General features: G+C 46.3%; 1 protein-coding gene across 4 annotated transcripts in view; it reads right to left on the bottom strand.

The window, feature by feature from the left end:
- Positions 1-26,075, bottom strand: part of POF1B (POF1B actin binding protein) — a 261,114-nt gene that overhangs the window by 36,808 nt on the left and 198,231 nt on the right. For all 4 annotated transcript variants that reach the window (XM_085607805.1, XM_085607804.1, XM_085607806.1 and 1 more), the window contains exons 11-14: positions 25,356-25,469; positions 18,760-18,912; positions 12,127-12,246; positions 2,946-3,074 (exon numbers count right to left, since the gene is read on the bottom strand). In XM_085607805.1, coding sequence (XP_085463931.1) covers positions 2,946-3,074; positions 12,127-12,246; positions 18,760-18,912; positions 25,356-25,469 — 516 coding nt within the window. The remainder of the gene's footprint in view (positions 1-2,945; positions 3,075-12,126; positions 12,247-18,759; positions 18,913-25,355; positions 25,470-26,075) is intronic.

Raw genomic sequence — 26,075 nt, 5'->3', positions numbered from 1 at the left:
TATCCTTACCAACCTAGATCGAACTGAGCCCCGCTTATTGCGCATCATGCAGATTTTTGGAGAAACATTGGGTCTTTAAATGAACCCTCGGAAATACACTCTATGGGTATTGGGAGGTTGGGGCGAGCTCGGTTCTTGGGCATCGTCGGTACAGGTGGTGTATGGGGGCATGAAATATTTGGGGGAGTACTTGTCTGACTCACCCACCACGGCATGGGAGCGGAATCTTGCGCAGGTATGGGAGCGTGTGCATGAGGATATTAAGACCTGGTCCCACATGCCCCTGAACATCTACGGACGGTCAGCCATTTTCAAGATGTTAGAACTCCCGCGCCTTTTGTATCAATTACAGAATCATCCCTACCCGGTTCCGGCAGGTGAATTCTGTCTTGGGATGGTGGCGCAGTGAGGGTGGCAATCCGGACGTGTTTTCTATCCACGTATTGCGGGAGACTGGCCACCTCCGATATTTGGTCTTATTATGTAGCATCACATCTACTTGTCTTAAACGAGTGGTGGTATGGGGATAGTGCGGACCCGGCATATGCTGTAGAGCGACGCTCCATGGGCGATCGGTCCCTCCATGCTCTTCTCTATTCGGCTCAGCTGAGGCGCCCCCTTTCATCTGCCACTCGGATTGTTTTTCAGCTTTAGAGGCAGGCGTTGCGGAGGATGGGCTGGTGGAACAGATTGACTCGGGAGTCCCCACTGTGGCACAATGGCAGCTTTCCACAGTTGCTGAGCCTCTCCGGGTTGAGACTGGGACAGTATTGGGATATCTACTCTGGGGGACGTTATGCGGGGCACGATTTTAAAATCCTTCCAAAACATCCAGAGGGATTATCAGATGCCAAGGATGCAATTCTTTAAGTATTTGCAATTTAGGCATGCTATTTCCCCCAGCTTGGAGGGTTTGGACTCGCTGCTGGAGTTCAGCCCAATAGAGGCTAAGATATTTATGGGGGACCTTCTAGACCATAAGATTTCGAAAATGTATCAATCCCTGGTCACGCACTGTTCCCCCTCCTTGCAGCATTTGAGGGAGGCCTGGGAGGGAGATGTGAGTCAGATGGAGGAAGAGGACTGGACGGAAGCCTTGGCTTCCCCGCGAGGGGCGGCCATTGCAATGAGCCTGCGGTTGATTCAGTTCAAATATCTCCATCGGGTTAATTTTACCAGGGTTAGGCTCTGGAGGCCGGGCCTGGTGGCTTCCCCGGTGTGTCTCCGTTGTCGGCACGAGGAGGGGACCCTGGTGCACACTGTATGGCACTGGCACAATTCTGGAGGTGGTTTTTGGCTTGTATCTCTGAAGTATTGGGTTGGGACCTTCCTAGTTAACCGAAGCTTGTCCTCCTTCATGTGATGGAAGGGATCGAGGGCAATATTTATAAGAGACATCTCATGCTTCTTGGTTTTACTTTAGCGAAGAGGGACATAGCTAGAGCCTGGAAGGCGGTGGTTGCCCCTTCAGTTTCGACTTGGAAAAATGGGCTGGACTTCTGTATGGGTCTTGAAGTTCCCATTTTTGAAGCTAGATGGTGCCCCCGGAAACATTATAAAATCTGGAAGCGCTGGGCAGATTATCGGGGTCTGGAGCTAGAGCCGCCGCAGGGTAGCCTGTTGGCCTTTCACATACCTTACGCTTTTCTCCTGAGTGGCTTGCGGGTGCTCTGCGGGAGACGGTATTGTGGTCATTGAGTCCTAGTGTAGATTAATGGCAGTTTGGGTCAGTGATATACTGTCCCAGAATAAGGAGACGGTGCGCTGGGGGGTGGGGAGGGAGGTTGTTTGTTTTGCAGGGATTGATTTTATTTGTATTGCCTTTTATATTTTCCTTTACATAAATGTGTAAAATTGTCAAAGTCCAACTGTTGTATCTTATATGCAGCAGTTGTCTCTGGGACTCAGAGCTCTGCATTGTATGTATCACTCTGACAAATAAAATCTGTTTAAAAAAAATAAAATTTAATCAGAATGGAAAGCTCTGGTTGGCATGCATCTTGTGCCATCTGCTTCACTGTGAGCCTCATCTGAGGTTTTGAGCAGCACAGATTCCCTTTCACTGCCATTAAGACTCTGATTCTAGACTTACATGTGAAGCTGAGCAAACATGATTTATCTATGATATTACAACAAGGATGGGGTTTATAATTGATATTCATTTAAGTCCCGGGGTGTTTTCTTAAGAAGAGATGTGACTGTGGTGGACTAGTTCCTTCTTTGAATGGATGTTGGAAGAGGCTAATAAATCAGTAAAGTTTTAACCATTTATTGGGAATTATATTGATGGGATTGCAACTGTTATGAACGTTTTGATCAACCAGGACAAGTCGAGGTAGAAAATTGCCGGACGGGTGGATAATCTGTCAGGTTGGATCAGCTTGAGGGGAGTGAGTGATGTAGGCTTGTGTTGAATACTATTTTGGATTTTGATAACATATCAATGAAGAAATGGGACAGGCAATTACAGAGTGCTTGTGATTCATTAGATGGCAGCCTGAGGCACATACAATGCATAGTAAGTGGAATTGAATAGTAGATTGTCAACTTTTATAAATTGCACTTCTATTCACTTCAGAATTTTTAAAGTCACAATTGCACAATTACATTCTGGAAGATGTACCCAGTGTTTCTGCGCTTGTTCTGGGAGAGTTTGTTCAGGATTGCGATCAGGCATTCCCCTCAGTGCAACCTACGATTTGAGATTTTTGCAGTCTTTAGGATTAAAGGAATTTTGTGATTTAAGTACTGTACAGGAAATATATTTGGTTAAGTTTGTAGATACAAATAGGCAATTAGTGTGCACTACATGAATATACAAAACCAAGTGAGAAACTAGACATATGAATAGTGCAATAGAAAAGTTAACAATTTGTTCAACAAATGCAAACATTAAATATATCAATCAAGTTTCTTCTGTTTTCAAAATTAACACTGCTGCTTACCTCTTGCTGCTTTTTAACCAGGAGCTCAGTCCTTTGCAATGATGACGTTAGTTCAATTATCCTCATCTGAAGGTCTCTACTACTGCCTTCGCTTGATGAGGATTCATACTGAATGTTGGATATCTGAGTCTAAAAGCAAAAGGTATTCATTAAACAGATGATGGTCCATACACCACAAATACACCAAGATATTCTCACTATTTTTACAGACTTTTTAAATCTCTGTACAAAAGTAATGTACAAAAGTAATATACAAGTTGATACAACGTGCCTTACGGTAGTTCAATTGATATGTGGCAGCTATTTCAAGGATTATTACTAAGAAGGGACCATCATAAACATGTTGATTCAAATCCAACATTCTGAGTGGTTTTTAGGGATGGGGTACTATGCCACACCGACTAATGTTCACCAGAATCTTGAGTATGAACAAAGATAGTGAGGAACATGTTTTAATAAATAATGTGAGGCATGTTTCTCCTAGGCAAATAATACCATCTAAAATGTATATTTTGATCCAGTTAGAGACAGGTTCAAAGTTCAGGACAAACTGTTTGATGGCAATATGAGTTCCCTTAAACCCCAGCCTTGATCTCAGCTTCTTTTTCACTCTTGGCATTCTCCGATAAAATATTTTGTAGAAATATGTTTGGATCTTTTGCACAGATTGCACTAGTTTTCATGTGAACAGAATAAAATATGTACCTTTCAATTTCAAATATTATCTTTGGGGCAAGCAGATGACACTAAATTACTCGAAAAGATTTGACTTTTTATGGTTCTTCAAGCTCACAGTAATGTCCTCACGAATTGCCAAAGATCATCAGAGAAAGGCCTAAACTAGATACCTATGACATAATCTAAATCCATATTTAAATGCTTTTAGGTGACACAAATGAAGAATACCCTCAATGTAGGTTAGGTAAGCACTTCAATTTTTAAATAGGCATCCAAACTCAGCGAGGTAGAACTTTGTATCATTCCATCTGAAGAATTGTAACAATCTGGGTCAAAACTTTCTGAAGGAAAATCACCGATATCATTGAGTCTATCAGTGCTAGTCTACTTGATTCTACTGCAACAGAAGCTCTAGTCTAGAACACCTCTCCCAAAGAAATTAGGTTTATTAAATTCTCTCCCTTGACCATTGGAGACCGTATCTCCTTAAGTAAAAAGAAACACGGTACTGGCTCCTTATCAGATACAAGTTCTGTAAAAATAGTTACAATTATTTGTTAAATGGTGGACTCTGTGATGACCCAATTGTTGAAAATACAACTAGAACAATGCCCAGATACATTCTGACTGCAGACATGCAAAGGTGTCACTCTTACTCAAGGAACCAAACCATTCACCTATTTAACCTTCCACATGTAGCCAAACTGTTAGAAGCTGTAGTTTCCCAAACTGCAAATCATTTTGAGATCTAATCGACTTCTAAATCCATTCCATGTTAGTGTCAGACAAAAGGTTACAATGGAGATGCAGATTCAGTTGAAACGTGCCTACCTTCTAACAAACGTATTCCTTTTTAACAGGCGGATTGCCAACTTTTAAAAGAAACAAGTAAGATAAGCACCTACATTTTCTACTCATATTTCCTAAATAGAACAATGACAAACATGTCTTTCTCTTATTACTCACTTTGTGATTTAAGGAGAGCCTTTACATAATATTTAATGAGGCATTAGGGTTAACTTACTTATAAGATACACAATAGATACAGTATTTGATGTTTGATTCTGTAAAATGTGCACACCTGTGATTTGGGAATGGAGTTATTATTGTATCTATTGTCTCCATGTAATCAAAACAGAAGCAGTACACGCAATGGCCAACACTTCCCAATTACCAAATATATTTCAGGCTGGTTTGATACCAGGGCTGGGAACTAAATCAAACATGCTTGATCTAAATTCGGGGGCGTGGCTTGGGCGCCGATGGCGATGGTCGCCTGAGAGCTCGGCTCCGGGACTGAGCCCGTGATTATCCTGTAAATCGGCGGCTACGGGGCACCCCGACCCCCGTATTTTGGTGACCGGCCCGACGGAGACCTACCGGGGCCCCCGGCGTGATCGGCACGAGCGGTGACCCGTTGCGAATCGCAGTTAAGGGAACTGCGGAGTGTGACCCAATATGGCGCCCAGACTTCTTTGTCCCCTTGGCCGGATCCGATAGACTGGAGGATCGTCGCGGACGGCGGGGCGCCCCCTGCTCGGTGGTCTCCCGGTGGGGATTGAAACTGGACATCGGTCAGAGTGGTCTCTTCTACTGGGGATTGCGCTCGGATGAACGGATGCCCACACCATAGCGGATCCCACGCTGGGACAACTGGAGATCCCGGCGGTGGCCCCACTCCCTGCATCGTACTTGGTTACTTTCTCCTGGCTGACCCACTCCCATGGGAGGCGCAACCCTTTGGAGCCGCGAGTCGTCCGGTGGAGCTGGTGACACTCGATCGGCCGTGTGGGCCTGCCCGGCCCGGCGACGATTGTCCCCGCCTCCTCCACGGTGCCCCCGGACAGCAAGGTGGTGGCACGGGCCGCGGCTGGGACGATCCAACGGGCCCTGGAGACGGAGATCTCCGGCACTTGACCTGAGGCCTAGCACCCGAGGGAGTCGTAGCCGGTGCCGACACTCGGGGACGCCTGCTCCGGGACCCGGACGGAGAGCGGCCGGCGGCATGGGGAAACCTAGAGGTGCCAAGGGGACTGCCCCGGTCGTCTCGGACTTGGAGACCCAGGACAGGGAGGAACGCGGAGGCCCAGAGGAGGCCGGCGGTGCACCTCTGCAGCAGCAATTTGACCGCGTTTTGGAGGCAATAGCGACCACGCGCTCGGCCCTCCAGCAGGACATTGCCCAGGTGGCGACGAGCCTGGGTCTCCTCAGAGCGGACCACAGCAAGCTATCGGACCGGGTCAAAGAAGTGGAGGGCTCGGTGAAAACCTTGGAGCCGGCGCAGCGCACCCTGGCCGCGGAAGTGAAGGAGGCTTTATCCCGGATCACGGTCCTCGAGCAGAGAGCGGAGGATGCAGAAGGCCGCAACAGGAGGAACAACATTCGGGTGGTTGGCCTACCGGAAAAGGTCGAGGATGGCGACATGGTGGCGTATCTGGAGGCCTGGCTCCGAGACACGGTGGCCCCGGAGGGTTTGTCTTCCTTCTACACTCTGGAGCGTGCCCATAGAGTCCCGGCGGGGCCGCCGCAGCAGGGCCGTGCCCCGCGGCCGGTGGTGGCGCGGTTGCTGCACTTCAGGGATAGGGACCTGATCCTCAATGCCGCCAGGCATAATGGACCATTCAAAGTGGCGAACAGTCAGGTGAACATCTTCCCGGATTACACCTATGAAACCCAACGGAGACGGTTTTCCTTCCTGGCGGTCAAGCGCGAGCTCCGGAGTGAGGGTATCCAGTACTCGCTCTTCTACCCGGCGAGACTCCGCGTAATTGTCGATGACAAAGCCCAGTTCTTCGACACCCCAGAGGACGTTTGTCACTGGCTCGAACTCTATAGAGCGGGGAAAGATGGACCCGGCTCTTCGCCTCGACGGATGGCAGAGCCGGGACAGAGGCGGAGATCCAGGAGGACTCGAGGTCGCGGAGGCCGATCGGGGGGTCCCTCAACTGTGGAGACATCGACGGAGCGGAGGGGAGTGCTGGAGGTGCTGACGGCGCTGTCTGGGTCACGGGACGATGCCACGGCGGAGGAAGGGGTCCCGGGTGGCGAGGGAGGTTCAACGGACTCCGAGGGATCTGTACCGGACAGTGGCCATACACCGGAGATCACACCACAATCGGTGGAGGACATACTGGATGGGCAGGGGTAACTGGGTGTGCTTCTTCAGTTTGGGTGGGGGCCCGGCGGGGGGATGGCGGGTGACGGTAAGAGCTGTTGTCTACCGGGGTAGGATGGGCGGGGTGCCCTGGACTGGCCCCCAGGGGGTCTTTTCGTGACACTGTTGTGGGCTTGCTCTAGTCCTGGTGGCTTGGGCGACGAGGGCCCATTGCCTCCGTCCGGCCCGCACCTGGCCCTTAAGGCCTTCCTGTGGTGGCGACTGCAGGATTAGTAGGGTGTAGTGGGTTGTTGGTGAGTGTGGTTTGGATGGGAACTAGATGGTGCTATTTGGGTCCTGTTCTGGGGAGGGTGGATGGGGAGTTGATTAATATTTGGGTTGTTCAGTTTTGTTTGGGGACAATGGCCGCCATCAGTGCTATGAGGATCGCTGTCCTTTTATGGTTGGGACCCAGTTGGGGAGACTTTGCGAGACTGATATGGGACAATGGCTGAGATTGCCAATCTGAAATGTGTTACTTGGAACGTACGGGGGCTTCATACAATGTCCAGGCGTCACAAGGTCCACGCTTATTTAGTGCGTAGGGGGATACAAATGGCGCTGCTGCAGGAAACCCATCTGAACAAGGCGGAAGGGGCGGCGCTACAGCGTAGATGGAGAGGGCAGGTCTTTTGCACCTCGTACTCCGCGTATGCCAGAGGGGCGCTGATCTGGGTTAGGGCTGGAGTCCCCTTCCAGGTCACGAACACAGTGATAGATCCAGAGGGGCGCTATGTGGCCATTTCGGGGACTTTGGGAGGGAGAGACCTAAACGTTTGCTGTGTGTATGCTCCTAATGTCGACCAGACTGCCTTCCTTTCCAGGTTATCGGGCTCGTTGGCCCACTGCCTCTCCGGGCCCATCCTGCTGGGTGGAGATTTCAATTCCGTAGTGGATGTAGACAATGACCGCTCGCACCCGCCCCTCCCTGATTCTCCGGTTCGTCGTTTGGCTAGGGACCGTCGGGACTGGCAGACTCACTGGGGTCTAACGGACATTTGGAGGGCGCAACAACCCACAACTAGGGACTACTCCTACTTCTCGAGCCTCCATGAACTGCACGTTCGATTGGACGGATTTCTTGGTTCGCCCGAATTGGCTTCGGCGGCGGTCCGGTTTGAATATTTGACCAGAACCATTTCTGATCATGACCCCCTCCTGTTGGACCTTCGCTGGTGTCCTGGGGTGCCTGCGGTGCCCACCTGGAAATTGCGTCCCGAGACCCTTGAGGACAGTGTTTTCAAGGCGGATCTAGGTGACACGATATCGGAGTACTTCGCGTCCAACGGTAGCACCGCGAGCACGAGAGCGCTAGAGTGGGACGCTTTTAAGGTGGTGGTGAGGGGGTACTGCATATCTAAACAGGTCGGTGTGCGGCGAGTTATCCTCGCAGACCTGGAGACAGCGGATCGGAAACTCCGTGAGTTGGAATTACGCCGCCCAGGGCACCCAGATTTACAGGCGCGCACGGCGGAGGCGAGGGAGGCGGTGGCAGCGGAGGTCGAACGGCTCCGCTGTTTTGACTATAAAGCCTATACGGTTCGGTCCATCGCGGAGGGGGATAGGTCGAGCGCGCTGTTAGCATGGCTGGCCAACCCTACGCGGCAGACTTCACTGACGACGTCCATGCGTAGGGCAGACGGAACCCTGGTGTATACTCAGCCTGCGATCCTGAGCTGCTACCGGCAATACTATGAGCGCTTGTACCGCAGTCGCTCTGTCCGAGACCCTGACCTGCTAGATAATTATTTGCGGCCCCTAGAGATTCCAACAATGGAGCAGGAGGTGGCGAAAACCTTGGGGGCCGACATAGAACTGGGAGAGATCCGTAGCGCCATTAAAAGGATGGCGAGAAATAAGACCCCGGGCCTGGACGGGCTTCCTGTAGAGTTCTATGCGGCTTATGCCGATCTCCTAGCCCCTAGGTTGTTGGTGGTATATAGAGAGGCGAGGAGGCTGGGGCGCCTTCCAGGCTCGATGTGTGAGGCATTGGTGGTCCCGCTCCTCAAGCCCGGCAGGGACTCATCCGATCCGGGGTCCTACCGTCCCTTATCGATGCTGACGGTGGATTATAAAATACTGAGCAGCATCTTGGCCACGAGACTGCTTGGGCACATGAGTTCCTTAGTGCATGAGGACCAGGCTGGCTTTATCCCCAGGCGTAACACGACCATGAACATTCGCAGGTTGTGCCGCTTGCTTGGGGAACCGCTTGTGGACGCCCCGTGCCCGGTTGTCCTATCAGTGGACTTAGAGAAGGCTTTTGATAGCCTGGAATGGGACTACCTCTGCACTGTGTTGCGGAGGTTCGGCCTCGGGGAGGGCTTCGTCAGCTGGACTAGGGTGCTATACGCCTCGGCGTCAGCCAGGGTTCGGGCGGGACCGCTGATTTCCTCACGATACCCGGTGGAACGGGGCACGAGGCAGGGCTGCTCGCTATCCCCACTGCTCTTTGCGCTGGCGGTGGAGCCTCTTGCGTTGCATCTCCGGTCGGGAGCCCATTACGCGGGCCTGTGGACCCTGTCGGGCCCGCACTACGTCTCGCTATACGCAGACGACCTGTTGCTCTTCCTAGAAGACCCGCTTGCTGCCCTACATGGAGCTGCGACGGCGCTCACGGAGTTTGGGGAGGTCTCGGGCCTTCGAGTGAATTGGACTAAGACTTGTCTTTTCCCGGTTCGCAGGGGCACCCCTACACCGGCCTTAAGTAGGGAGATTAGATGGGAACCCGACTGCTTCAAATATCTAGGGGTGTATGTCTACCACGAACCTTCTGGCCTCCTTGATGGGAACATTGCCCGGGGCATCCGGGCACTTCGAGGCAGTATGGGCTTCTGGGCCACGCTGCCGCTCTCGGTGGCAGGGCGGATCGCTCTGCTTAAAATGGTGGCGCTCCCCCGGTTGTTATATTATTTCCGGACACTACCGATCTGGATCCCACCGACCACGTTCCGACTATTACGGTCTATGATAGTCGGATTCCTTTGGGGCTCGGGCCGCCGGCGGGTGGCCCTCAAGACCCTGATGAGGCCGAAGGAGGAGGGTGGGCTAGCGGCGCCGGACTTCGAAAAGTATTACTTAGCGGCGCAGCTCCAGACCTTCACTCAGGAGATCGCTCGGGAGTTCCGGGGCCCCGAGGACAGGAGGGGAACGGGTATGGCCAGGCATGTTCTCTCCTTCATAGTGATGAGGCAACGTTTGGCCTTGCAGGACTTGTCTATGGAGGAGCGGACCGTTCGCCTGTGCTGGAACCGGGCTCACGCCCGGGGCCACCAGCGAACACCATATGCACCCGAAATACCGCTGGGGATGCTAACGGCTTTGCCCCATGGGGGTGATTGGTCGCGGTTGGCGACCTGGGAGGACGCCGGCCTGCAGCTCATCGGTGATCTTTACGAGGACGGGACGATCTTGCCATTCCAGGAGCTCATTGATCGCTTCGGGATTCCCCGCGGCGACTTTCTGCTGCACTCGGCCCTTGTTCGAGCGATCCAGGCGCACTGGAGGTCCGGGCAGGCAGAACCCCTTTTATCCCCGGTGTGCCAATACGTGATGATGTCCGCGGGCACGGTAAAGGCGGTCACATGCCTTTACGGTAGACTGCTCAATGAGGGGCTGGCTCCCCTCACCACCCTGAGAAACCGATGGGAGGAGGACATTGGCAAGGAGATCCCGGAGACGACCTGGGCTCAGCTGGTGCGGCGAGCCTGGAAGGGCACACGCCACGCCCGCTTTCAATTAGTCCACTATTATGTGCTCCATAGAGCATATTTGACCCCGGTGAAAATCAGGCGATATTTTGCGGCGGCCTCGGCGGAGTGCCCCAGGTGCCCAGCCCAGGAGGCGGACCTTCTCCACATGCTGTGGGCCTGCCCGGGATTGTCGGCCTATTGGGAGGAAGTGGGGCAGACCCTGGAGGAAACGACGGGGAGATCCCTTTCGTTGGATGCGGCGGTGGGTCTCCTGCATTGGTTCCCTCATACCCCCAAGAATAAAATATCTAGTAAATTCATCGATTTGGGGCTGCTCCTTGCTAAACGGGAGGTGACCAGGAATTGGAAGGCACGGACCGGCCCGACAGGGAGTCGGTGGCACAGCGAATTTTTGAAGTGGGCGGCGGGGGAGAGTACGCTTAGATACCAGCTAGCTTGGAGGCAGCGTAACGAGAAGGCCGAGGAGACAGCGCTGGAGTGGGAGATGCTTGTGCAGGCCCTTAGGGAGTATTGCGCCCCCGGCGATGCCGAACGTGAGGAAGCGGCGCGCCCTGAGTCCCGTTAGACGGTTGCACTTCTCAGCTTTATAGCTTTCCCCATAGGTCCCCTAGAAGATCCGGTTGCGGTTGATGCCGCGCGCTGATGGCGGGGGGGGGGGAGGGGGGGGGAGGGGTTTTTCTGGGATTGGGGGGTTTCGAGGGTGGGGGGGTGTTTTTGGAATTATAGGCTTGTTTAGAAAAGCAGATGAAGGACAACGAATCCTCCGGGCCGACCTCGACAACCTCCTGAGCCCCCATGGACTTTCGCCGCCCGACCCCAGGGTTGTGGGCTGAATGGCTGTGTAAGCAACTTCCGGAGGGGGACGGAGGGTTATGTTTCAATGCTCCGGCTTGCGATGTAATGATGGCCGATTATGTAACGATTCACTAATTCCTGCAATAAAAATAATTAAAAAAAAAAAAAAAAAAAAAAATGCTTGATCTAAATTCAACAGATTGCCATCACTTGACAAAACATCTGGTGGCCCAGGGACATGAAACATAATTGTGTTTGCTAGAGCCAAATACATAAAAAACACATAACTGAAGACCATTAAGAATTTGCATCTTTTTTTAACAAGGATATTGGATCAAATTTATAGATTTATTATTAGGTGGTATGTCAAGTAGAAAGCCACACAGCCCGTAAAGAGAGAACGTTTCATGCTATATAAACCTACATATATTAATAAAGCACAAACACGTTTAGGTACATTGACTAGATATTGTTTGCTTCTAAAGAAAATTTGTGGTACATACTAAAACGAATTAATATAGGATCTTTTCTAAAATCATACTATTTTATCAGTGTAAATGGTTCAATCTGTGCTGCTGTGCTAGTGGTGGCCACAATAGACCAGATCATCTAATATCAGATTTGGACCATTGATCAGCAAAAGAAATCTAGGTTTCGGACCTTTCCATAAGCAATGGTCGCATGCATGTCTGTAAATTTGTAAGATGCGGTCATTTTGGGATGATTAAATGAGTTTAGTTACTTGACTACATCAGGCATGTGGGGAAAATGCGAGACACTGCATATCTGTAATGTTCCTTCATTATTTCTTAGTCTATAAAGGACAAAGAAAAAGACTTACCCTGAGTTTCTGAATCTCTTTATCTTTTTCTTCCCGTAAACTGACAAGCATTTCCATGTAATGTTTGGAGATTTTTTCTGTTTCCTTCACTATAGTTGGACTGGAGCATGTTTCAGAAATCTGTGGAAGTTGAAGAAAGTCGATTAATCAAGGGCATTTCTCATAAAATATGGATTTACAATGTCACATGGCTAATAGCCTCTTTACCACACTGGAGTACTTTAACAAGCATCACATCCACCACCAAAAAGCAACATCTGTCCTACTCTGGTCTGACAGCCGAGAAACATGCAACACCTCCCTCCCGCACAATGATATGCAAAAGCTCAAATTGTTCTCAATGGAGCGTTACTAAGTAAAGTGCCCCATTGCTCCCTTTATGCCTTTGAGGCCCTTGATGTCTATGGCAAGGCCAGGGTTGAAGGTTTTAAAGGAAAAGCCAGATATGGTAATTGCTACTCCCTGGAATCACTTTATGTCCCTAGGCCTGCAATAATATTTTATCTTGTGTTGTAAAGCAGTAAAGGTGTCAATAACTAGGTACCTAATAGACAATGGTGTCACAGACAGCAATTCTATGATTAAGGTACAAAAAGAGAAAAAGTAAAAGTGGGAAAAAGCCGATGCAAATAAAATAAAAGCAGGCTATATATAATTACCCAAACCACTATGAATGCTACTAAAGAATTAAGAGATTACAAGGGACACAGAGAGCTAACTGGGAGAAAAGATGGAAACTTAAGGCATGTGTAAGGAAGGTATTACTGCTAAACGGGAAGAACTGGAAATACATACCGACAGAAAAAATATCCAAGTTGCTTCAGAAGGAAAGACTGAAAGTGATAATGTTGTAATTTGCTTTGGCTTGTTAATTTGTTCCATGTGGAATCTCACTGTAGTGAGATTCCACTGGATGTGTTTTGTACAACCAACGTTCTGTACTGGTCAGTTGACTACTGGCTAGGAGGGAACCGGCTCGTTGCTGAGGGGCATAGCAGGTGACTTATTGATCGGTGGCACACACACCTTATAGCGTGTCATCCTGATTTCGGTGATACGCACACCTTGCACTCTTCAAAGCAGGTGATCTATTGTACAGTGGCACGCACACCTTATTGCATGTCATTTCCGTTTCGGTGACACGCACACCATCCACATTACAGCGACACACACTTCATCCTTAATTTATCCATTTTATGTGGTGATTCTTGATGCTTCCACAGCACGGCAAGCAAATATTTCATGATTTGTCAGTGGTTTAATTGTGTTGGTGATGCACACACCTTATATTGGTCAGTGCACACTCAAGTTTCATAGCCAGTGTTACCAACATCGCCTCCTTTAAGCGCTAGTTACAAGTGTTTACTTAACTTTGGTGGGTGTGCATTTATTATTTAATTGCCTTTCCAGTAGCAACTCATATTCAGTGGGGTCATGATTGAAACCTCTGAAAGTCCACTCAGTTCAAATACGTCTGGTGTAACAATGTCACATTTATCTTACACCACCGCCTTGTTTTCTATCTCAACGAGGCTCTTCACCAGTTCCATGGGATGATTGGATTAGGTTTGATAATTATTTGGAGGCTTTAGATGGGCAAGATTTTTGTCCTTCTAGGAAAAAAGAGATATTATGGAGCATATTAGGTAATGAAGGACAAAGAGTTATCCGGTATTTACCCCAAGCTACTGAACAGAGTGGTCAACCAATGTTAGATGAAATTGAAGAAGCTAAACGCAGATTAGAAATTAGGTTTGCCAAGGAGGAAAATTGAGTTATGACACGCTTTAGATGTTATACTCAACCATAAAGAGTAGACTAATCGATTGATTAATGTGTTTCAAGGTTGCGTGAGCTATCTCCAAATCTACAAAGTGTAAGTTTGGGAACATGACTGACCAGTTAATAGGGGATCAGTTAACAGTACAGTGTAGAGAGAAGGAAATTCAAGAAAGTTTGTGGGCAGCAAAAACTCCCATGTTGAAGGAGGCCATTGATATGGCTAAGGTTTTGGAGCATGTCAGCCTCATACATGCGAGAATTAGAGAGGAAGAAACAGGAGGGAGAGGTATCTGAAACCAGTGGTATCTGAAACCAGTAGAATCTGCAACCACGCCGAAGCACACTGGCAATTATAATAAATATGGTGCGACTGTTAAACAAGGCGGTAGGTTGTGCAATCGGTGTGATAGTACTACCCATTCTTCAGACTCTAAATTTTGCTTTGCCAATAACAAGGAATGCAGGAGGTGGGGCTGTATGGGCCATTTCACAAGGATGTGTAGGATGAGTAACCACAACAAAGTGTCTTTGGTGTCTGAAGGTGATGTATGCTGGGTCATGCAACAGAATTATCATGGTAAGCGATGTAGAAGCAATGGTACAAGAGGGTCAGAGGAAAAATAGACCCAAAGCAATGTTTATCATAAATGTGAGAAGCTGGCCTGATATATGATGTTCACTTATGTAAGTGGGCATCCTGCACCAGTCCAGACAATCCTTTGATTGGTGATTTCAGAGGTCTTAGACAACCTTAGACAGCTCTTTAAGTTCTAGCTGTGGACAGCAGCCTTCAGACTTAGTCCAGAAGGAGTATAAAGCAGCTTGTTTCACCAGAATACAATCTTATAATATAGATTAAGTGAAAAAGAACCACACAAGGTATTTATAAAAATATGTATTTATTATAGAATACTCTCTAACACATACAAATATCTCCTACCTGAAGATATGCACAATGCACATAATACTTAGCAAAGAGACACAGTAAAGAGCACAGAACACACAGTTGACCCCGGGAGAGGGGGGGGGGGGCAAACATAATACTAAGAAAGTGGTATAAGAACCACAACTTGAGTCAAGACAATGTCAGGAGGACGTAGAATGCTGGGGACCCACAGAAGCTCCCAAGGTAAGTAGATTGGGTCCTCACGGAGAATGTGTGCAGTGTGGGGACACGACCGCGTGCTCCATACAAGTCTACATGTAAGTCGAGGTTGGATTTTTAAAGATTAAGGACCCTTCCCAGTAGACCCTGAAGAAACCCCATGGAAGACAGAAGGTTGAAGAGCCACCCCACCCGTGGATACCCTAGTGCCCACGTTACCTACACCAGGGAAGCTGAGAGCACATGTGTGAAGTGGTGTTGGAAACAGCCGTTGAACCGAATGGAGGACTTCAGGAAAGTGCCGCTGCTGGTGAAGGAGAAAGTGTTCTGTGGAATCCGAAAGTCGATTCTAGGTGAGAGGTACCTCTAAGCAGAGGGGACAGAGTATATGTCACTCAGGAGTGACCAGAAGACTTGGGAGACAAATGCCCTCCAATGTTGGGTGTTGCAGGAGAGTTGACGATGACCTAGACTCCGCTGCTTTGAGGACCAGGCGACGCCCAGGAAGGACCAGGAGCCATGCACACGCTGTCCCATGAAGGATGTCGAGTCCTGAGGGGTCGGTGTTTGGCAGGAGCACCAACAAGCCTTGGTAAATGCAACCAACGCAGGAATTGAAGAAGGAGCAACGTCAGGACCAGCAAGGTCCAAGGGACTCACCACAAACAGGGGAGTCAGCGCAGACCCGGAGCAATCAGGGGCGCTCAAGAGAAACAAAGGTGACCCTCAACAAGAACCACAGGCCAGAGGCACTGGCGTCACAAGAGGACCTCGAGCAGCTCACCAAAGAATGCAGACCACTGCGCACACGATGCGGTGTGGCTGAAGATTCAGGTCACTGGAGGTGCTTGAGGTTGGGGCTATTTGGAGCCCGAAAATCTTGATGGAAGGATGCCAAAAAAACATTTGCAACTGCAAGTTGACACCGTGCACAGGGGGTCAGTTATTGCAGCCCCCACGAGGGATACTGGCATAAAGATGGTGAAAAAACTGTAGCCTTTGCATCTCACACATTAACAGATACTGAAAGAAACTATTCAGTTATTGAAAGAGAAGCCTTGGCCACTGCACGGGGTGTTGAGCACTTTTGTATAAATTTGTGGGACACTCATTTTATCTTGAGGTCTGATCATAAGCCTCTAATTAATATTCTTCACCCAGGTGGTGCGGGCTAGGGTTCTGCGATATTGGCAAGGTTTACTGCCAGGCTCCAGGAATATCGGTATGTGATAGAGCATGTACAGGCGGATTGCCTTTCCATGGATTGGCAGATGGGGAAAGGTCCTGTGGCGGATGATCAGGAAGGCGAAGGTTCAGTTGCACCTATACAAGATGTAGTGTTGGGGGGTGCTGGTGCATTCACAAAAGAAGAGTGGTGCCAAGCTATGGATGTGGATCTTACTCTTAGTGATGTCATATGCATGGTTGTTTCTGGTAAACGGAGGAAAAGTTGTGTTGCCAGTCCTGTGAGACCATTTGTCAAGTTGATAGATGAGTTTCCACATGTGGCAGGCATATTTTAATGATGGGCGAAAAATTTGTGCCAAAGGCAGAAACTGGTAGCAATGGCTCACAGAGGCCATTTGGGACAAGGTTTTACCAAAAACCTCTTTTAGGCACAGTTTTTGTGGCCTGGAATGGATGGTCAGGTGGTGGATTGGGTGGTGAAATGTGTTGTGTGTAAAGAGAGTGATAAGCGTCTTCGTATTGGTAATCAAACAAGCATGGGACACATTGGAAATCTGGGGTTGCCCTGACACACAGTTTGCATGAATTTTATAGGTACGATGTCTGAGGTACGCAGTGGTTTGAGGTTTGCCATGGTATGTGTGGATGCCTATTCAAAGTGGTTGCGTGTGAAATTCATGGGAGATATTACTACAAGTGTCACTATTCGGGCCTTGAGATAAGTGTTCCTTGAGTTAGGAGTTCCTTCCGTCCTAGTGACGGAGAGTGGTATGCAACTTACTGCCCATGTCATGGAGGAACATCTATGTAAAAATTGTATCAAACACCAGAGCACCTCGCTGTACAATCCCCAAGGCAATGGCATAGTGAAAAGGGATAATAGGTTGGTTAAGGGAGTCATTCAGATGGATGGTGTGTCTAATCAGGATGACGAGGAAGCTGTTGATGATATGGTGTGAGCTTATTGCACCACCGAACAAGACACTTTGGATAAATCTCCATTTGACATGATGAGAGGAAGGTTTCCTGGCTACAGATTGGTACCAGTCTGGTTAAAAGATTGTGTTTTGGGTAAAGATGTAAATGTTAAGGAGGTTGTAAGCAAGGGAATAATTGAAGCAGGTGATTGGATGAAAGTTAAAACAGGTAGAATAACTAGAGGGCTGACCAAATTCAGGGGTCCTTTTATGGTTAAAGCAGACCTTTGATTTTCATGTGGTTTTGGAGAATGGAGAGCATTGGAACAAAGGCAGAGTTGCCTTATATCCGAAGGGTGCTGTTTGCTCAAGAAATAACAATGAAGCTGTGGATGGTTTTATGTTCATGAGGTATGGAGAATTTGGATGTTGTGATGGTCCTTCTTCCAGTCATGATCAGGGGGGAGAAGTGGCTCAGGGAGTTACTACAGATTCTGTAATTCTCGAGAGGGAAAGGACAGAAGGTGTTGGGTGTGGTGAAGGAAAACACTCTAGAGAGCGTAAAACCCTCTTGTACTTGAACAATTATGTTTGTGATACATTGTGTTTGGTCTTTATTTGTTCAAATATCTTTTGTTTTTTCTCTTCTTATCTCCTTTGTAGCCTTCTGTGGGATCTTTGTTGTTCAGAGTTTTCTATCTTTCTTTCCCCATATTCTATAAGTGCACTTGTTTAATTAAATAATGTTTTCTATCATACTGGAAGAAAAGATGTGTTGTAATTTGCTTAGGCTTGTTGAGTTGTTCCATATGGAATCTCATCGTAGTGAGATTCCACTGGATGTGTTTTGTACAACCAAAGTTCTGTACTGGTCAGCTGACTACTGGCCGGGAGAGAACCGGTCTGTTGCTAGATGGCGCTTGAATAAAGCATCTTACCTCTTCTTATCCTGCTGTCTGCGGAGTGAATTTGTAACAGATACGCATGATGAAAGGAATGAGAATGAAAGAGTGTGACGATTAAACAAATATACAGGAAACTAAGAAATTCTGGAAATCTTTGTAATAACTCTCAAAAACTAAACCTCAACTATGTTAGTTCCAGAGTTCTAGACTTAGGCTACCATACCCAAGTGATACTGGTACCAATTGTTTGGCTTTTTTGAGAAATAGAAGCATAATCACTGGAGGAATCAAAAGAACCAATACTACAACTATATCTCCAGACATACACCGGAATTCCAGCTCAAATTCTAACTGAAGTTGGATACATGCTACAGCGCACTGCTTATCTACTGAGTTTAGTATTTGTATTTTGTCACCATTAAAAACATCAACAAATGGTAGGAGAGAAAATAAATTTAAATATAGCTTGCATAGCCACAACCAGTTAAGGCAGAAATGGGTGCAGTGCTCTCTTTGGAATGGCAAGAGCTCAGTCAACTACTAATATGAGAATGCTTTTTCTCTGGACACAATTGGATGTGTGGCTATGAATTTACAAAGAAGAAACATAAGAAACAATTAGACAAGTTTTTGTTCAACATCTGGGAAAAAAAACTAATTTTATAGTTTGCACTTTCCATAAAACATAGACCAGCATCAATAAGCATTTAATTGGAACACAGCATGAGAACCGTACCTGTAGTCTCAGGTTGTCGCTCTCTTGCTCTAGAGCACGCTTACTGAATTCCAGTTCCTTCAAGCGATAGTCCTTGTCAGCATCTGCATTCTTCAGAAGAAGAATCTGTTCTTCTAACCTTCTGATTTTTAGGCCATTCTCTTTTAGGGCTTGCTGATGGGAACAAAAGAGCAGCATTATTTCTCAAAGAATACTCTTTAACCTACAAGTGATATCATTGACATCATGCGACTGAAGTTCATATACGAATATCTGTTTGAACACTAACTCCAATTCATACTTGCTTCTGGTGGCTAGAGCAGTCTATTTTTCAATGAAAAAAGGTAAGGTACTGCACTGGTTAAAACTGTAAATGGTGCAGTGACACCCCCCTCCTGTAGACAGCAAGAGAGGAATAAAATAAGGTGTGGTTGCAGAGCTGAACCTTGGTATTAAGAGACTGAAAGAAGGCTCGCTAGAATACAAGTATTATTTTATTATCATAAAGGAATAAACATGTAGCAAGTGCTCATCTTCTAATCAGGATTCCATTTTTTGAAACACCTCTATGAATTGTTTCATGGTATTCTTTAATCGCATTGAATCAAACTAAAACCTAATATTCAAGGTGCACCTCACAGGGAAGGTTTAACTTGGCCAGAATGTGTACTTGAGTAACTCAAACAAAAAGCAACTTACCATTGTTAAAGTATCTACCAGAAAAAATAAAACATTATCTTCCCTCAATTTCTCTACCTTTTGAATATTCCTAGGTCCCAGACTGAATGTTCACAGTGTAGGACATGGCCTTTCAGTTTAAATGATCCTAATATTCCCAGATGTTGGAAAGGAACCTGGAGCAAGTTGATCCAACCCGATCAGAGTTCAAGCAGCATTTGAGCTGTGACGGGAGTGGTGAGTGGGTTATGGCCTCATCGAGATTTATCCATTTTGGCACCTTTATAAAAAGTGGACCAGCCCATCCCTACCTATTCTCTGGAGTGGGTGTAGGAGCCCAGTACTGCCTGTAAATCAAAGATGGCAGAAGTACGAGTGGAGGTTGCAGCTGATTTTGAAGCAGAACCCTTCAAAGTGCATCCCTATTTGGAGTAGTTAAAGACCAAGAGGATTATAACCAGAGCCTACTCAGGTATGAAAAAGCTGTACACAGCCTGAAGCCCCGCAGTAAACCTACATCAGTGTTGGATCTGATGCCGTGGAATCCACAAGAAAAGCTTTCGAACTCAAGATAGCATTAGTTGCAGTTGATCTGGGTCTCCTGTAAAAATGAACAAAAGAAACCTGCAAACAGTGGCATAGAAAGAGGGGGTGTAGGGAGGGGTGCGATCTGCCCAGGCGGTACGGGTTTTGGGGGCGGCAGCCTCCTCCCGCTCTTACCTGCCATCTCGGGCAGCAATCGCCAGCACCCCCTCCGCTCTTCAATACGGCCAACGTGGGGGCGGCAAACGCAGGGACCGCCACGGGCGGCCAAAGGGCTAGCTACACCACTTGCTGCAAAATACATTAAATACAAAATTCTTTCAAAAGAAATACAATAAAAGATGTCCATGCTTTAAAAAAGTGCTATCACTAACCAAAAGGGTGAAATTGTTGAAATATAAAGTGAAGGACTGTAAAAGCGACCAAGAAGGAATAATATATGTACTGTTGGCCTGCCTGAAAATACTTTAAGGATGGACTTGGGTGCATCTCTAGGTCTCTCCCTAATTTATTTGTAAAGGAACCTATCCATAGGTTTCCTGTTCCCCACAAAACGATTTCTCTTTGGAAAACTATAGAGCATTGATTTTTCCAGACTACACCAAATGCTTGCAACACCAATGTTCCTTCTCCTTGGCAGCGAAGGATAAACTGATGGAAAAAGGCCTATGCTACATGTTTTATAGAGGAGTCCAGACTGCTACACAACTGAACTTCCGTGGTGTGTTGTGGAGTGAGGAGAGAAAGACAGTACGGGGCAGGGAGCGATGCAAGAGTAGGCGCCACCCCCTTTATTAGGTCAAGCATTCGAGACCTCTTGTATATACTTTAGTATATACTTAAGTATATACTTAGATGTGTATGTACTTTGTGTGCTCTGGAGATCAGCCGTAGGACTTGTCTGTTCCACTTATGGACTTTTTTTCTGTTCAACTGTCTCCATTTAACTGTCTTTATAGAACACGACCAGCAGAGGTCAGTAAAACACCAGAATTGCTTTCTGCTGAGGGACTTTTTTTTAATTTTTATGGCTACTGCCTCTATTTAACTTTCTTGATAGAAAACGACCAGCAGAGGTTAGTAAAATACCAGAACGACTTTAGCATTCTCTAGATTCCAGTCCATATAAATTGTCTTCCATGCACACCCGTAGACAATAATATAATTTTCAAATCTTGTGTTTTCGGTGATATGACCACCGAAGGCCTTGCTTTTATATTAAAAACAGAGCTTTGGACTATATCATTTCCAGCTGAAAGGCAATATTTCTCTCCATATGTTCCCATACCTATCGTGTCACGCAGTTTGGTGCTTACTTTCCCTCCATGTTAAAGAACAGTAGATGTTTCAGCACCTAGGCTAAGGTGCTGCATAGCTAAATACATATAAGGTTCCAAAGGCGAGACCGATTGCATTGCAAATGCTTATTAATTTTTTTATTACTCTTCTCTGGTGTCTAGTGGGCTTTCTGCCCCATGGGGGTGAACACCCCCAAGCTGTCCCATAGGGAGGTGGGGGGCAGAAAGTCTGCTGTGGCTTTGCAAGGCTGAGGGCATGGCCCAATGCCAGGGTGGGATGCCCGATACCATTTTACATTGAATTTAAATGTTCATTGAAAGTGGACTGATGAGGCTATATTCATGCCAGATACATGGCTTGTCATGTGTCTTAGTCAGGCCCGGGGGAAAACACTGCCATTTTTACCATATACACATTTCCTAAGTTGCCTTCTCTTTCACACAATGACTTTTGACACACATTTGTGTGAGTGACAATGGAGGATTCGTTTTGCTGAAACTACATTGCTTACAGATTTCACTTAGAACACACATTCTCATGACACCCTGAACAACACATACAAGGCCTTGACACACATTGTGCAAATGCCGTTATTTGCTTTCATCCATATGGCGGTAGAGCCATCAACAGATAATAACAATGTCAGCCTGACTAAGGTCTCGGCCCAAGAGCAAGGATATGTTTAGTTAAAAATAAACAAGCATTTCTGGGTTTAGGCAGAGGAGCACTTGCTGTAATTTAGGAGGTCACTACACACTGAAACCTCTTCCCAGATGCTTGCTGATTCCTCTGCGAGAGCTGTCCAACTTTTATATGTCTGCATATTATATATTACCTACTGGCGGTCGCCAGTAGGTAGTAATAGCTACAACTTTGTTTCCATAGGAAAAACATTTTTTCATTTGTCAATAACTTTGACGCTGTTTGACGATTGCTTGTTAAGGCAGACTGCTGAGGGCACCCATGCAAAGGTAAATCCGTCGGTTGGAGCCCTAGACTTCAGCAATGGTCCTGTGAACGGATCTCTTCATGACATCATGGGCCCTGACAGTTACGGGGACGAGGGCTGAGAAGGAGGCACTAGAGTGGCCATTAAGCACTGAACAGGATCGGACTGCACTGTGGCTGAAGGACCCCTGGAATTGGCACCTGAAGGCCACACATCCACTTTGGGAGTAAAATGCATATGCAAGAACAAGGAGCAATGCTGAAGAAGTCAGCCATTGACTGATAGAAACTGGACTCCTGACCAGCTCTTCTCCAGGATTGGTAATGGCTCGGAAAAGGAGGAAGGCAAAGAGGACAGAAAACACCACCACCAACTCCTGGATCAGTTTTAAAAAATGGGATCTTATCCTGAAAGAGGAGGGGGTCCTCTACTATTACACCTCTTTCTGCCTCTCGTGTGTTGTAAGAGGCATTTAAAGAAATGCTCTTTTAGGGTGACTTACCTGCCTGAGTGAGCAGGAGTGGGCAAGCAAATTATAATGAGCCTTGGCCAAAAACAGCTTGGCTTCACTCTCAATATGCTTAAGAACAAATCTTTTGCAGGTCAACAGATCAATGTCAAATTCCAGGCACCACATGCAGGCATCAAGCAAGTGATAAACAGGCATTGGTTTTGTGGCTCCTACAGGGTTAGAACCTAAAACCGTGGAAGGTAGCACTTGACCAATAAGGTATATTGTACGATTTGTGTTGGAATTAAGTAATTTGGAAAATACTAAAGAATAGAGGGATCTGTAGATCCACACTAGAAGGGAATGTTTAAGAAAGGAGCAGATGCCTGAGCTCAGCGTGGAGCTATACAAGCCTGTGTTTTCATGTGCGCAGGCAGTGCACAGCCACACATGAGCCATATGGTGCCACCAGGCGCTTCTGGTGTTTCCAGATCCAGTCTGGTGCATAGGGATATTCAAAAGATGAATATTCAGAGGGATGAAGTATCCATCACAACACTTTTTCAGAGTGATCAGAGCACAGGGTACTGGACATTCCTGCACACTACAGATTATGGTCACTTGAAGCTACCTTACACCAACATCCACACTGACGGAACTCCTAAAGAGAACCCTAACCACCAATGCTGTTTTATAAGAATACTTTTCCTGCAATTTGCCTCAATGATTGAAGACCACACCAAACTCACTCTCCCTGTCTGCATGGCCCATACCTCATTTTGCTACTTAGCATATGAGGAATTAGCTCTTCACCAACACTTCACTAGTGGCTTTATAAAGGCATACTCTCTATCACAATAAAAAGTGTACTTGCAACACTGCAAATTTCGAGAATGAGCCAATTGCCAGTTTCATTTTGTCAATGTCACTATGTACATATTATAAGCTAAGTGTGATGCTTTGAATTGACCGCTTCCACTTTCTCTTTTAGTATATTTTTTTTAAAGCAACAATCAGATTAACATAGGTACTTCTGACTAAGTTAATAAACTTCAACTCCTACATTTGTGCTGTACAAAGTGGCTGGTTTCATCTGCAGGGTCGGAAAGATAAGGAACCAAAACAAACCATGAGAAGGGAAGCATACACGGTCACATTACATGTCTCATGTATGTACTCCCTTACCCCACAAACCGCAGCAACGATTTCACTGCTCCATTGTCAAACACTCAGGAAAAAAAACATAAGGTTTTTCCTAACTTGTCCTTGAATCCTGTGTTATAACTTCAAAGGTTACTAGCAGAATTACAATTCTGAATTTAAACATTCATGAAGCATTAAGAGACAGCTGTAAAAAGAAAACCAGTCCTGAAAAATTCATTAAAAGTCCCGTACATTACTTCTTGTAGGACCTTGAGGCTTTCAACTGTCGCAGGCTCATTTCCAAGTTTAAATCTCCATATTTTAAAAATGGCAGGCATTTCACAAAACCTTTTTTTTTTTTGTTTACAAATTCCGGAATCTGCTTGCCAGTGATTAAACTCTACAGGTTGGTTTGATTTACAACGTTTTTGCGATTAAATGTATCCCTAGGACTATAATGTGGAAATATCTGACTTCAATAGATTTCCAAGAAAACTTTTCGAACACTCACCATTTCCACCTTCATCTTGGAGATTCTAGACAGAGCTGAAAATTGGCAATGGAACATTTTGCTTTCCTTGCTATAAACATCTGTTCATATCGTTTAGTGCTATAGGTTCACGTGCTCTGCATACTGCTGCCACCTAGTGTTCGGCCCAGACATTTGCAACTTGTTTTTCTTCGAAGTCGTCTTTTAACTCATGAAGTATACAGGACTCCTTATGCTGGCATTGCACGTGTACGATAATGTTAGAGTGGGTTGGGACAGGATGAAAGGAACTCCGGAATTGAGACACCCTCAGACGCTTCCTCCACTGTTTCCGGTCTTCGCTCTGACGTCAAATACAGGAATAAACAATTTATCCTTACTCCTAGAAATTTACTACTGGCAACTCACTACAGAGATCTCTATGACACAGAGGATCAACATACTCTCCACCACTGGGCCTTCTCCTAGAACTTCATATCTGCCCACTTGATGGTGTTGTAGACAGTACTGAAAGTGAAACGTCGAAATCTGCAGAGTAATAAAGCCGAAATTCTTTCCATCCCCATGAAACATGGAAGTATGTGGTGAAGTTTGCCATCCTCTTTTCTGTTTTAATTCAACCTTTCTTGGGTAACTACATGTGCAAATAGGTTGGAGAAAACACTGAGGGGATCTGAGAATATCCACACAAACCGACAACTGACTACCTGTCTCCTGGGAAAACCCATGTTTTTGCCTGTATCCCTGCACTTATTGAAGTGCAATATCCAATATTTATGTGGCCTTTACATTTGACCAAGTTTCATCGTGAGGCATAAATGTTTACAGATCCTAATTTTAAATAGCGCAATCTGAGATGAATGCCCACAGATATTAGTTTTAATTAAGATGCACAAAAAATTGTAGATCCACTCCATTATTAGTATGCATAAATTAGAATACCAAATGTATAATTAAAATGGAGTTACAATACTTATCCTTCATGTCCCTGAGCAAATTCGGGTTTTAGTACCGACAAAATCATGTAATGTTTCAGAAACTGCACCTTATAGACCTGCACATACCTGCTGTTGCCGATTACTTTCTCGCAAAGATGTCAAAAGTGCTTCATATTCTTTCACTTGTGTTTCTTTAAATTCAAGGTCTCTCTCAAGTAGACTTTTGTCAGTTTCCAGTTTCTAGGGAAAAAATGAGAATCTCTCTAAATTCACTGCTATATCCAAATACATTCAACCCATTTTGAACATACATCTAAATTCTGCCCACATGAGGATTAGCACTCCCTATATTTCTTTTAACACTGCAGTTTGTCCCTCAAAATATACAACATGCTGATCACAGTCTACTCTTTACAAGTAAGGGAAACATTAAGCAGTTTGTGAACTAAAAGCAAAAATGCTCAGCCATGCTGTAACCTTGTGGCATTGGTTAGTGACTAATTAAAACAAAATCTGCACCTAGTACCACAACACTACATTTACAAATAATGAGGGATAAAGTGTTTACAGAGTCTTAATCTTAAGGGTACACCATTGGACCAGAAGAGCATCAATTTGCACTGTGCATGCACTAATAAACTATATGAATGGGGCCACGATAGCGAAACCTTCATAAATAGTGAATGGGAACATGCAATTTACTATTGTATACTTATTCTAAGTGTAAATTTGTATTGCTTTAATCGTTTGGATTGTAAACAAGTGTTGGGCTAGTGTAGAGTTTTTGCAATCACATTAGTGTGCTATTTGCACAGAAGCGTTGTATACAAATTTAAAAGATTAGGG

The sequence above is a fragment of the Triturus cristatus genome, chromosome 5_2 (assembly GCF_964204655.1).
Source record: "Triturus cristatus chromosome 5_2, aTriCri1.1, whole genome shotgun sequence".
Lineage (NCBI taxonomy): Eukaryota > Metazoa > Chordata > Amphibia > Caudata > Salamandridae > Triturus > Triturus cristatus.
The sequence above is the reverse complement of the archived record's forward strand: the minus strand, read 5'-3'. Positions and strand labels throughout refer to the sequence as shown.